This window comes from Macaca fascicularis, chromosome 6 (genome assembly GCF_037993035.2).
Source record: "Macaca fascicularis isolate 582-1 chromosome 6, T2T-MFA8v1.1".
Taxonomy (NCBI): Eukaryota; Metazoa; Chordata; class Mammalia; order Primates; family Cercopithecidae; genus Macaca; species Macaca fascicularis.
In genome coordinates this window covers 155873446-155886869 of record NC_088380.1, presented here as the reverse complement: position 1 = coordinate 155886869, position 13424 = coordinate 155873446, and the positions used below count along the sequence as shown (strand labels likewise).

Sequence of the window (13424 nt, the reverse complement as noted above, 5' to 3'; positions counted from 1 at the left end):
GAATCGTCTGTGAGAAAATATATTACCTATGTCTCATTTCTTCATTGGTCCCTCCGTTGTCGTGGAGGGAGAGTTTTCTACAAAATACAATTTTCCAAATAATTAAAGGGCACCTGTTAAGCAGCAACCTGTTAAAACTTTCACCCTGCTTTGATTTTCTTTGTAAACAAAACATCAAAATCTTTTTGATGACTTAAAGTTACCACTGTTGTCACTCACTCATGCATTCACTCAATAGGTATGCGTTTGGTGCCTATTTTGTGTTAGTAACTGTAATAGGTCATTCTCATACTGCTAATAAAGACATACCTGAGACTGGGTATAAAGGAAAGGATGTTTAATGGACTCACAGTTCCATATGGCTGGAGAGGCCTCACAATCATGGCTGAAGGCAAAGGCAGAGCAAAGACACCTCTTAAATGGCGGGGGAACTGCCTTTTATACAACCATCAGATCTCGTGAGACTCACTATTATGAGAACAGCAGCATGGGCGTAATGGCCCCATGATTCAATTACCTCCCACCGGGTCCCTTCCACAACACATGGGGATTATGGGAGCTACAATTCAAGATGAGATTTGGGTGGGGACACAGACAAACCATTGCAATAACATAACACCTAAAAAGGTTATAGAGCCGTCAAAGGGTTGATGGACCATGAATCAGTAATAATAATAATTATAAGTGATCTTTAAACATTCATCAGGGGCCAAGGACGTAATAGGCACTGTTCTAAGCACTCTAGTTTTATCTCATTTAATCCTCACAACAATCTGCTCAGGTGGGCACAATTATAGGCCTGTTTTACAGGTAAGCAAACCAAAGCAGGAAGGATCCTGTACGTTCTCAAAGTCACACAGCTGATTGGGGTAGAGCTGGGATTCAGTCAGGCCCACCTCCCTGTGTGATGTGGGACGTGGCTGTTCCCGCTCGGAGCTTCTGTTTCATTCTGTGCTGAGTGGACCCTGAGGGCCCTCTGAGCCCTAGCACCTCACAAGTTCATGTCTGTCCCCAGGTCTCTCAGGAGGTCACTCACATGCATCAAGGAGAGCCTGCGTATCTTCATTGACCTGGGGGAGAGAGACAAGGCTGCTGAGGCCTGGCTTGGGGCGGGGCGACTCCACTACCTCATGCAGGAAGACGAGCTGGTGGAGCTGTACCTGCAGGTAGGCCTCCTGCAGAGCTCTCTGGGAGTTGTTGACTTGGGTCATATGGGGAGGCAGCTGTACCCTCCAAATCGACCAGCTGGAACCAGAGAGGAATGATGTTCACCCTAAGCCCGTGGAGAGAGGGTCAACACTGGGCTGCTCCCTGAACACGTGGTGGAAACCAGGGTGGTCCGGCAAGCTGAGTACAGGTAGCAAAGGGCCAGTCGCTGAGACCCATATATACATGTGCACCCTGGGAGGATGTGAGGGGAGACTGACATATCACCTGTAACGTCACTTGTCCCATTAAGTATACCCGTCTTTCCAAAGCTCAACATACACCTTGACTTTAGGGTTTTGCTGCAGTTTGAGGCAAGGTTGGTGTGTATGTGGGGTATTAACAATATTATTCTCTTATTTTTTTGTTGGTTTGCATACTTTTAATATCAGAGATGTGGTACAGTGTAGTGGTTAAAAGCCTAGGCTTTGAAGAGAGAAAAGCCTAGAGTCAAATCCCAGGGCCATTACATATGGACTGACTGCGTGACTTTGGGCTTGCCATATGACATCTCTGGGATTCAGTTTCTTTATGGGGGAACTGAACGCTGTCTTTTAGCATAAGGATTAGTAAAACAAAAATTTATATATCTCACTTGTGTAGTAGTAAATGCATAGTAAGCATTTATTAAGTGCTCAGAACTTAGTAAATGTTTAATACATGATATTTTAGTGTTTTATTACTATCTGTACAATATTGTACTGTGATGATATGTAAGATGTTTAATTCTACAAAAATGTACCAATTTATGTTTCTTTCCCATGTTTTGTTTTCTCTCTTTTTACTTCTCCTTCTACTAGCACATAAACTTGCACAAATTCACTTCTACTGAGACTTAATAATGGCTGCATAACACTGATTGCATGCTTCCTATGTACGGGAGACTTTGCTAAACACCTCACTTGCATGATGTAGTTTAACCCTCATTATAAATGCAATAGGAGTTTCCATTATAATTTCCATTTTACAGATGAAGCTCAGAGAGGCTGAGTAATTTGCCCAAGGTGATACAGCTGGTAAGTGGTGGAGCTGAGAACTGCACACAGTGTGACGTAGAACCTTCACTCTCAGCCTTTATGCCATCTGCCTTGCGATTTAAGGGCTGAAAGCATTTCCAGAGAGCAGACAATTCAGTCTTCTCCTTTCATGTTGTGGGAGACTGAAGCCCAGAGGGCACTGTTCCGATTGTACATTGTTTTGGTGGTCCTGACTCCAGGATTCCATCTCACTGGCCCCCTCTCTCTCTGTAGCTGCCCATGCAATAACACAGCAACGGCAGCATCTTGCCCCAGCGATGAAATGTTCACTGGCCAGAACTGGTCCCAGGGCTCACCCAATCCCAGGCTGCCACCTAACTGATGTTGTGCAGGGTCATTTCCATGGAAGTGAATCATTCTGGACCTGAAGCTATTTGAGATCCTGTAACTGTGCTGCAGATGCAGCGGTATATTCTTTACTCTTCAACTTCCTTAGCACATTTGGTGTAGATGCAATCCAAAATAGCTTGCTAGAGATAAAGAAGCTCTGGAGGCTAGGGTATTGGGATGGAAGACACCAACATTTGTTTGCCAGTGACTATTGGCGTGAAACTGGGGAGGTTCTGTTTTCTTTCTGAGCCACACTATCTCCATCTGGAAAGTGTAAGGTGTTGAACTGGATCATTATTTTTCCATTTCAGTTATTTACATATTAAATTCATGGTTTTGCTATATACAGGTACCATCTATACCATTGTTTACTTCTTCTTTGACTCAACATCAAATCAATGTAGCTTTTTTTTACACTTAGCCTTATTCTACACAATACTATCTAAAGTTGCAGGTTGGATGCACTATTAGTTTTTCTTTTTTTCTAAAACACATTAAAATAAATACTTAACTAGTAAAACAAAATGTTTTTCTATATACCATTAAAAATAATCTAGCACCACCAAAAGCAATCTCTCATACCAGGATGGGGAAATGCCAGACTGGAGAATCTCTAAAGTCCTCTTACCAGCCTTATGAGTGTGAAGACCAATTTAGGATTTGGGGGACTTTAGCAGAGGATTAATTGATTTAGGTGGTCTGCATCTTAGCTCTGCCAGTCCTGTGGAGGTCTGGAAGCCCTCCTCTCTGCCTTTAACAGTTGTCTCTGTCCCCACTAGGCAGCCATCCAGACAGCCCTGAAGTCAGAGGAGCCTTTGCTGGCTCTCAAACTTTATGAAGAAGCAGGTGATGTGTTCTTCAATGGGACCCGCCACAGGCATCATGCAGTAGAGTACTACAGAGTAAGTCCAAGCTGTGCAGTTTGCTGAGACAAGTCCTGGCACAGGCGTGGGCAGGCTCAGGCTGGACTTCGACCTGGGTCCCTCTTCTCCTCTCTTGCTTGTATTTCATTTTTCTCTTTCTTGTCCAGTGCCCACCTACTCACCCTCTCTTCAATCTAGCGGGAGCTCAGGGAAGGTTCTGATAAACTTAGTCATTCTCAGGCTTGATAAGTTATCCTTCCTGGGATAATACATCAAAATAATTGAGTCCAGGAGTTCAAGACCATCTCGAACTCTTGGGTGCATGGTACTTTACAGTTTGCAGCACACTTTCGAGTTTACCAGTGTTTCCCACTTACTACTGGGAGTGCGGTGGGAGATTGATTAAAGGGTTATGTAGATGAGTGATTTTGTTTGATCATATGTTTAATAAGCATGTATTAAAATATTTTTTTAGGCTGGGTGCAGTGGCTTATGCCTGTAATCCCAGTACTTTGGGAGGCCGAGGCGGGCAGATCACCTGAGGTCAGGAGTTCGAGACTAGCCTGACCAACATAGTGAAACCCTGTCTCTACTAAAAATACAAAAATTAGCTGGGCATGGTGGCACCTGCCTGTAATCCCAGCTACTTGGGAGGCTGAGGCAGGAGAATCACTTGAACCCGGGAGGCGGAGGTTGCAGTGAGCCGAGATAGCACCATTGCACTCCAGCCTGGGCAACACTCCATCTCAAAATATATATATATGTATATATATATATTTTAAAATTAAAAACATAATATGAGCTCATTAAACCTATGATTTCACAGATAGTATTGCAAAGCATGAGGCAAGAAAAAGAGTTGATGTTAAGAATAACACAAATTAAATGCATGTCCAGATATTAAGTGGATATGTCAAAGACTGTGATTGTTTTTCATCACTGACTAAACTTTAGGAATTCTCATTATCTAATTTGATCCTAAAATTTTATTCATTCAGATATTCATTTATTTATTTTTTCAGTTGTTTATTCAGTCATCAAACTTTAGCAAACATCCAGTCTGTGCCAGGCACTGAGCTAGGTGTGGGGAAGAACAGGGAACGCATCTCTGACTATTGAGGGGCTTATTTTCATATGCATTTTGTAGATGAGAAAACTAAGGTTCAGAAAGATGAAGTGATTTGCCTAAAATTCTATCATAATAAAAACATAGAAATGACCACTTTTTGAGATATTCCCACACTATGTGTGTACTCATGTGTGCTTCATAGATAGCGCCGTGGATGCTATCCACAGGGATGCACAGCTGAGAGCACACAGCTGAGAAGGGAACGACTTTCCGCGTGACCTTGGGAAAAGCCACTTCCCCTTTCTGCTCCAGGTTTCCCCAATTTTAGGAGGCCCAATGCCCTCTACTTCTTTAAGATCTGGGCAAAACATCGTGAGCAAGGTCCAGGAGAGAGTTGAGTAAAGGCACACAAGGAAACATGGTTGACCCCCGTTTGTTTTAGTCCACTGCCATCCCCCAACCCCTGCCTGTAGAAGATAAGCCTCCTAGCTATGGTATGCACTGATGATTCCTAGCTAGACTAAGGTTCCTTGGGCCTCTGTTCTTAGGCTGGAGCTGTTCCTTTAGCAAGGAGGTTGAAGGCGGTGAGAACTGAGCTCCGGATTTTCAACAAGCTGACAGAGCTGCAGATCAGCCTCGACGGCTATGAGAAGGCTTTGGAATTTGCCACCCTGGCCGCCAGGCTCAGCACAGTCACAGGTTGGTGGTCTTCACTGTTGGGTGTGTTGAATGGAAGAGGTGACTGGTCAAGGATAGACAGCAAAGCAATAACAGCACAGGCTTTGGAGTCAGACTGTGTGGGTTCAAATCCCAGGGCCAACTGTCAGGGATACCTTAGTTAAGCAAGCTGCCTAACTTCTGTAAGCCTCAAGCTTGTCATCACCAAATCAGGATTAAAAATAGTGCCCGCCTCATGGTCGTTGTTATGAAGACCAGTGATTATCCATGTAACGGCCACAGCACAATGCTGGGTACATGGTAAGTCCTTGGTAAGTGTTGCCTGTGCCACACTAATTATTATATTACAGTTGCTGCTGTTCCCCAAGTGTAAAGTAAATGGTATTTTATTCTCTGTGTAGGCTATGTTCCCATTGCAAAAGGACTGCGCCCTAAATTTTAAATTAGTTAATTTTTAGTCAAAAGTGCATTTTTCCATGAAGCTAAAATGTAAATGAAGGTCAGGTTCCCATTACCCTAACTCAGAACATAGCTGAATATCTTGTGTTTATGTCAAAAGCTAGTGGAAAACAATAAAAGTTATCAGAGGCCGGGTGTGGTGGCTCACGCCTGTAATCTCAGCACTTTGGGAGGCCGAGGTGGGCGGATCATGAGGTCAGCAGATGGAGACCATCCTGGCTAACATGGTGAAACCCCGTCTCTACTAAAAATACAAACAATTAGCCGAGCGTGGTGGCGCATGCCTGTAGTCCCAGCTACTCTGGAGGCTGAAGCAGGAGAATGGCGTGAATCTGGGAGGTGAGCCAAGATTGCGCCTCTGCACGCCAGTCTGGGCAACAGAGCAAGACTCTGTCTCAAAAAAAAAAAAAAAAAAAAAAAAAAAAAATTCATCAGAACAGATAAATGGCAGAATAAAAAAGATTAAAAAACCCCTCATCTTGAATGTTGGTGTTTGAAGAAAAGCAGGTTTGATTAGAGAAGCCTTGATTAGATGTAAGGGTAAATGGAATATTCTGTGATGATTCCAGGAGGGACTTCTGGGCATTTTCAAGGGCATCGGATGTGGATGATACTGGACTTTATTGTGTCTAATTGCACTCTTGAGAGCTCCTTCTGTCTTTTCCCTACCTTTTTCCTTATTGCATAAGGTCTCATCTGAGTGACTGTGTGCTAATCTCAGGAAAGGCCTTGGAGGCCCCAGGCAGCTCCTCTGAGCACTTTTTATCTCTCACTGGTCGGGAGCTGAAGGGAGGCTGCACGCATCCTTTCTATAGGTACTTCCCCCGTGGTTGACTTTTCCATATCAGAGAATTTTCTCTCTCTAAGATTTTCTCTTTTAATTTTGGCTTTTGGCTCTTTGAAGCTTAAAAGTGATGTTTTTAGATGGTATCCAACAGTCACCTTGCAAATATTCCGAAGACATGATTGTAAGCCTTTGTTTCCTGTAAAAGTTCGTTCTGTATTAAAACAAATCCACCAAACAACAAGTAATAGACCCATTAGAAACCAACATTCTAAAGCACGGTTTAAGGGTGAACAGGTGTTTACAGCTTATCTGAGACTGACAGTGGGTAACGGGGCCAAGCAGAGACTGCTGCATGGGGGTACCCAAGAGAGCTCTCTGAAGAGAGAGACTTGTGTGTGAGGAAGACATTTATTACACACAGCTATTCATTGCAATTCTTAGCTACGCCATCAAGCTAGACTTGTCACCATGTCCCAGTAAAAGGGTTTAAGAAGAATTCCTTCCCAGAATCCTGCATTACAGTAGCATCTGCAATAAGGAGACAATTTTCTTCCGGGAATCACCCCAGGAAACCTTGACCGGCACCCATCCTCTACTAAGTCACTCTCATAGAGCCCTGCATTTTCTTTTGTAGCATCTATGACACGTGTAATGTTACATTTGTTTGTGGGATGATTTAAGGAATGTCTGTCATGTGAGACAATAAGCTTTATGAGTACAGGCACCTCTTCTGTCTTATTCCCTATGCCCCAGCACAGTCCCTGACATCTAGTAGACCTTCAAAAAGTTTTATGGAATGAATGAGTGAACAAATGATGCAAAGTGTTGGCTGCAGGGTATCTCTCTCAGTCTTCCAATTCTTAGGAGATCGGAGGCAGGAGCTGGTGGCCTTTCACCGCCTGGCTACAGTGTACTACTCCCTGCACATGTATGAGATGGCTGAGGACTGCTACCTGAAGACCCTGTCCCTCTGTCCACCCTGGCTACAGAGTCCCAAGGAGGCCCTGTACTATGCCAAGGTGTATTATCGCCTGGGCCGACTCACCTTCTGCCAGCTGAAGGTAAGAGCCAGACTTCCAAGATTTCCTGAGAGCCACTACCCAACCATTCTCCTTCCTGACCCAAAGACAATGAGGAGCCTTTGGGGTGGAGCTGAGAAAACCAGAGTGCCAAGATGAGGAGTCTTGTTTCATTGGGTGAGGAGTGGCTCTACAGGGGACATGGAGGCTCTTTCCAGTTAGCCCAACTGAAGACTTCAAAGGTGCTCCCATCTTCGCTGAGGAATAGACCATGGTTCCTCTTTCTCCTTGCCTTGCCACCATGTCTGTGGCTACTTTATCTGCCAGATACTCTAGGCACATTGCCTGTGAGTCTCTCAAGGGCCTATGGAAATATATAAGACGCCAAAACAACTCTAAGGTCTAAAATGAAGATTAAAATGAATACTTAAGAGCATGTCCATAAAATGTTACAGACCAACTAGTCAACTGCAACTCATTTCTTATAAAGTAATATAAAAGAACATTTTATGAGAAATGTGGGTGCATATTAACATGTTTGAGATAATGAGGTATGGGGCCTTTAAACTAAGTATACTTAGATCTTAAGAGGGCTTTAGCCCTGCTTCTCTTGCTTGCTGAATCTAGAACTTCTTTTTTTGCTTGCTTTATTTTTTTGAGACAGGGTCTTGCTGTGTAGCCCAGGCTGGAGTAGCATGGCTCAGTCTTGGCTCACTACAGCCTCTGCATCTGGGGCTCAAGCAATCCTTCTACTTCAGCCTCCTTAGAAGCTGGGACTACAGGTGCATGCAACCACACCTGGCTAATTTTTGTATTTTTTGTAGAGATGGGGTTTCGTCATGTTGCCTAGGCCGGTCTCAAACTGCTGGACTCAAGCAATCCGCCAGCCTCGGCCTCCCAAAATGGTGGGATTACAGTTGTAGTAGGCCATCATGCCCATCCCAGAACTTCTTATATTTTTGGTGTCTTTTAGAGTTGTGTTGGTTGCAAGTCTCTGTTACAACCCTGACCCTCAAACTATGTCCCTAGATTTGGCTTCCTTTTACCAGAGGTCCCTGTCCCCTGAAGCACGACCCTTAATCTCTTAATATAGTGGTTTCTGAGTCAGTCCTGTGTTTGGCCCCCAGGGAACCCTCAGGGCAGCTCTGCTGTCTGTTTCTTATTTGCCAGGCTTTGCTTCTGGCCTGAATGAATTACTGATTTATGAGGGTTAATGGAAACCAGGCAGCCTTTTGAGTCTCACCCAAAGAAGCATCTGTTTCTCATCTTTACCAAGTAGGGAGGTCCAGGGGCTAGTGAAGGACCCTCAAGATGGTGAAGAGCCATCTTGCCTCTGCCCCACAGCTCCCACGAAGTGGTTCAGGGACAAAGTGTGTGATCTGATCATGTCAACCAAGAACTCTATAGATTGTAAAGGGAAAAACTCAATTCAAACTTCCTTAAGCAAAAAAGGCAACTTACTGGCTCAAAGAATGTGAAAGCTGAGCTACAAATTTAACTGCGGATAGCTCTGGATCCTATTTCTCAATTGTCATCAGGGATTTCCCCACCTCTCATTGTATTTCTTGACTCTGTATGTTTCTACTTTGCTTCCTTTTTTGGCCTTTTCCCCTTCTAGCTACTGGCAGTTTAAGTCCACCTCTGAACCTGCCACTTCAGAGGGACCTTTTTCCTTATTGAGACACAGTGGAAAGTCCCAGGGAGTGGCAGATATAGGCCAAGTTTGGGTCATGTACACATCCCTGAAGCACCGTGCCCAGGGCAATGATGTTTCATGATTGGCTGAGCCTCAGCAAGGGACCACCTCTGTGCCTGGAGTGCAGGGCACTGTGATTAGCAATGCTCCAAGGACCACAGTGGAGGGAGAGAGGAGCTCCCCTAAGGACTCAGGAGATGGGGATGGGATGTTGGGCAAAAAAAAAGCTAGAGGGGCCAGCATAGCCTCCTAGCCTGTCCTGGAAGTGTTTGCTAATGCTGTCTTGTCTTTGCCCCACATCATGGGGTTAGGATGCCCATGATGCCACTGAGTACTTCCTGCTGGCCCTGGCAGCAGCGGTCCTGCTGGGTGACGACGAGCTTCAGGACACCATTAGGAGCAGGCTGGACAACATCTGCCAGAGCCCCCTGTGGCACAGCAGCCCCTCTGGGTGCTCCTCAGAGAGGGCACGGTGGCTGAGTGGTGGTGGCCTGGCCCTCTGAGAAAAGCTGTCCTGTCTCTGGACATTTGGCATGGCCAGACTCTGACCCCACTGCCCTAGGCTCTTAAATACGCATTGGGAGGGTCCGAGTCATTACCTGGCCCAGCCCCCTCATTTTACAATGAGAAGAATGAAGTCTGGAAGGAGAGGGGCTCATTGCAGGTCACAGAAAGATTTGCTGGTGCAGCAATGAGAATTCCTGGTTCCAAGCTTTGCATCTGGAGTCTTTACCAGTTGACTGTTGACTTCCACACAAACAGCCTCTGAAAAGCACTTTCTCCATACGTAATTCTGGAGAAGATGAGGAATCTTGCCCTCCAGGAACCTTCCTTCCTCCCCCAGTGAGGAAATCAGTCACTGCACTGGTGCAAAGCCAAGCCGATTGGAATTTGTGCTCTTCACCAATTTTCTCAGGGAAAGACCCCTTCCGCTTGCCAGCAGAGGAACCTGTAGTTTTTTCCATTTCTTTCTTCAGAACCAAAGTGTGTATCACTCCTCATGCTCACAGGGATGGGCAGGAGAGAATTCACCAGGCTCTTAGCTCAAAAGACACAGCCTCAGAATGGCCAGATGGATAGCACGAAACCCGACTTGGATTCACTATCTTCCTCCTGCCATAAGGCTGTGCTCCCACATAACAAGCTCCAGGGAAGCTTTCTAAGAGCCAAGGCTTGGAAATTGAGTGTTAAGAAAATTATGGCATAAATTACATATAAATAGTATATATGATTAAATATTGTCCAGTTACATTTACACACACATTTTTTCTCATCCACAATGGGGACAGATGAGATGGAGGACTTGAAGGATGGGTGAGAATACCAAGACATGTCATTTTTCTTTTTTTTTTTTTTGAGACAGTGTCTCCTCTGTTGCCCAGGTTGGAGTTCAGTGGTACAGTCAGGGCTCACTACAACCTCAGACTCCAGGGCTCAAGTGATCCTCCAGTGTCAACCTCCTGAGTAGCTGGAACTACAGGCATGTGCCACCACACCCAACTACAAGGCATCTTGTTGATTTCAGGGTAGCTGCTTTGCAAAGCATCTCTATTAATGACCTATCACTGCATAGCACACTGAGTGGCCTGAAATGCTTATAATCTCATGGTTTCTGCAGGGCAGGAATCCAAGTATGACTTAGCTGAGCCCTCTGGCTTAGGGTGGTTCATAGGCTACAATCAGCCAGGGCTGCAGTTATCTCAACTTTAACTAGAGAAGGATGGGCTTCCAAGCTCACCCACAGAGTTGTTGTTAGGAGTCAGTTTTTTGGCTAGCTGTTGGCCAGAGGCTTCCTGCAGCCACTTGCCACGTGGGCCTCTCTGCGGGGCAGTCACAACATGGCACCATGCTTCACCAGAGGGAGCAAATAAGAGGAGCAAGAACCAGAGTGAGCAGGAGAGAAGGAAGTCACTGTCTTTCCATAACCTAATCACAGAAGTGACATCTCCTTAGTCTTGCCTATTCAATTCATAATAAGTGAGTCACTAGGTCCAGCTCCCACAAGAGGAGGGTGTTTATCAACAGCTTGAGTACCAAATGGTGAGGAATCATTGGGGATCATTTCAGAAGTGACCTACCACAGTATCTGAGTTCTTTGATAATGAAATCAGGAATTCTCTAAGATAACGAACTGAAAATATGGTCCACTAACCAGCAGCATCAGCATCACCTGTGAGATTGAAATGAAAATCTGCAGCCCCACCTATGGTCTCTGAATCAGAATCTCTGGATCCCAGAACGCTGACTCGTGCAAGCTTTCCTGGTGGTTTTAATGCACCCTGAAGTATGGGAAGCACCACTGCAGGGTAAGAACCCTCAGATAGTGTGCATACCTATTACCTGGTAAGGTTGTTGAACGTGAACTTCCTGGTTTCTATCTCTAATTCTGATTCAGTAGATCTGGGATATATCCCAGGAACATGCATTTTATCAAGCAACTCAAGCAAGCCTGATGCAGGTGGTTCACCCTTGCTCCTTGTGTGAACCACAAGGAGACCAGACATAATTCCCTGCATCTGATGCCCATCAGTTTAGCTTTTATTATCAGACCATCTGCCCTTAATTTCTAGCTTCTTGGACTGACCAGATGGTTAGTTATATGGCAGGGTGAGATGGGAGTGGTGAGTTGAGCCACGATTGTATCTTCTAGTCATCAAGGTTATCTACGTATTGGCACATATTTTCTGTTAGAGATGTGGTTGGTTGTCAAAAGGCTGTCTACTCTAGAGAGTATTCCCAGGAAGGAGAAGCTTCCAATTGTCTAATTAGTAAAATTATCTAATCCACTACCATGCAGAATAGATGCGGTTTTGCCCCTACCACAAGCTGTAAAAGCCCCAAGCTGGGAGGGATGTTGTGGTTGAGACTATCCAGTCTAATCTCCCATGCATAGTCCTTTCAACAACATTCCTGGGAGACAGTCAGGGGCACACGCATTCCAGAACAGTTACACATCGTATATTTGAAGAAGGCTCACACAGCCCTGGAAACCATGCCATTGGCCATTCCCTATCTGACTCAGGTTACAGATCCCCTCCCTTTTCCCACTGACCACTCACTCTCCTCTGGCCAGATTTGTTTCTGTTTCTCTGAAAGAGCGATTCCCATAACTGCACCAGGCTTTTGACATTGGCTGGTGGGTGAAGAGTACAGAGGGATGTTACTATACTTAATTTGATTCTTCTTCTCCCCAGCAACCACATCTGTCCTTGGCTTCCATTGAGCTATATAATTAATTGAAACTTCTGTGTCTTCTGACTTGAACTTCTATTTGGACAGATCTTTCTCAACTGCTGCAAATATACATATGCATTTGCATATGCATACACATACACACATATGTGAAGAGCATTGTATCTATTCATGTTACATTTCACTGGAGATTTTAGCTAAAATTCCCCAATTCTGTGCACTTTGATTTACCTGTAAATCTGATGAATTTACCTGTATCCAGGTCAGTTATCAAAATGTTCAGCATGTTTCCAAAGACAAGGGTAAGACTATATTTTTTTAAAATAAGAAAAACATTGTGTGATATCATTGCAATCACTACATTCTATATGTAAATCGCTTGCTAAAACTCTTTTAAAAAGTGTTTAAAGATTTCATTTTTAAAATGTGAGCCAACTATTCCCTTTGGAAACATGTTGATGCTACCTTTTTTCATGATCCGCAGAGAGTAAAGTGGTGATTGGATCTGGTCTCTACTTAAACATTGTAAAAAGAAAGTGTATCCTAGCCAAAGATGATCTAGTTACCCTCTTTATTCTAATTGTTCCCTCAAAACTTATATGGGCTGTGTGGCTGCTGGCTCCTTACATCTAATCTAAATAAAGAACAAGGAGGGCATTGCAACATTGTGGAAAACCCTGTAACATGTTTTCTCAGCTTTCAGGTATACTAGTTCCCTGTCCAACAGTATTAACACTTTGAAATCCAATATTGCTTTTGTCCTTTTCTTATTTACTTTTCCATTATTTTAAGATGACTTTATATTGTGCATGTGTATATATATGTATGTGTGTGTGTTCATTTTCTTCCTCTTTGTGAATATAATGCACCTCATTTGGCAGAAGTTTATTTGAGGAAGGGAATATGTAGAAATGGAGGGTGTTAGGATGAGGGATCAGGAAGCCTGTCACTAAAGGGAACCTGGATTTTGGTCTTGATTTTGACATTAGATTGCAGTGCAACCTTGGGGAAGTCACTTAACCTCTGCACATCTCAGATATTTGTCCCCTGATAAAAGAACCTCACCTCTGGGTTTTTCGGCAGTGCTA

General features: G+C 44.3%; 1 protein-coding gene across 5 annotated transcripts in view; it reads left to right on the top strand.

Moving 5' to 3' along the window:
- SH3TC2 (SH3 domain and tetratricopeptide repeats 2) overlaps positions 1-12999 on the top strand; it is a 62214-nt gene extending 49215 nt beyond the window's left edge. For all 5 annotated transcript variants that reach the window (XM_073994551.1, XM_005558206.5, XM_045394376.3 and 2 more), the window contains 5 exons: positions 1016-1166; positions 3353-3475; positions 5054-5204; positions 7294-7490; positions 9456-12999. In XM_073994551.1, coding sequence (XP_073850652.1) covers positions 1016-1166; positions 3353-3475; positions 5054-5204; positions 7294-7490; positions 9456-9647 — 814 coding nt within the window. In that variant the 3' untranslated portion in view covers positions 9648-12999. The remainder of the gene's footprint in view (positions 1-1015; positions 1167-3352; positions 3476-5053; positions 5205-7293; positions 7491-9455) is intronic.
- The last annotated feature ends 425 nt before the right edge of the window (positions 13000-13424 follow it).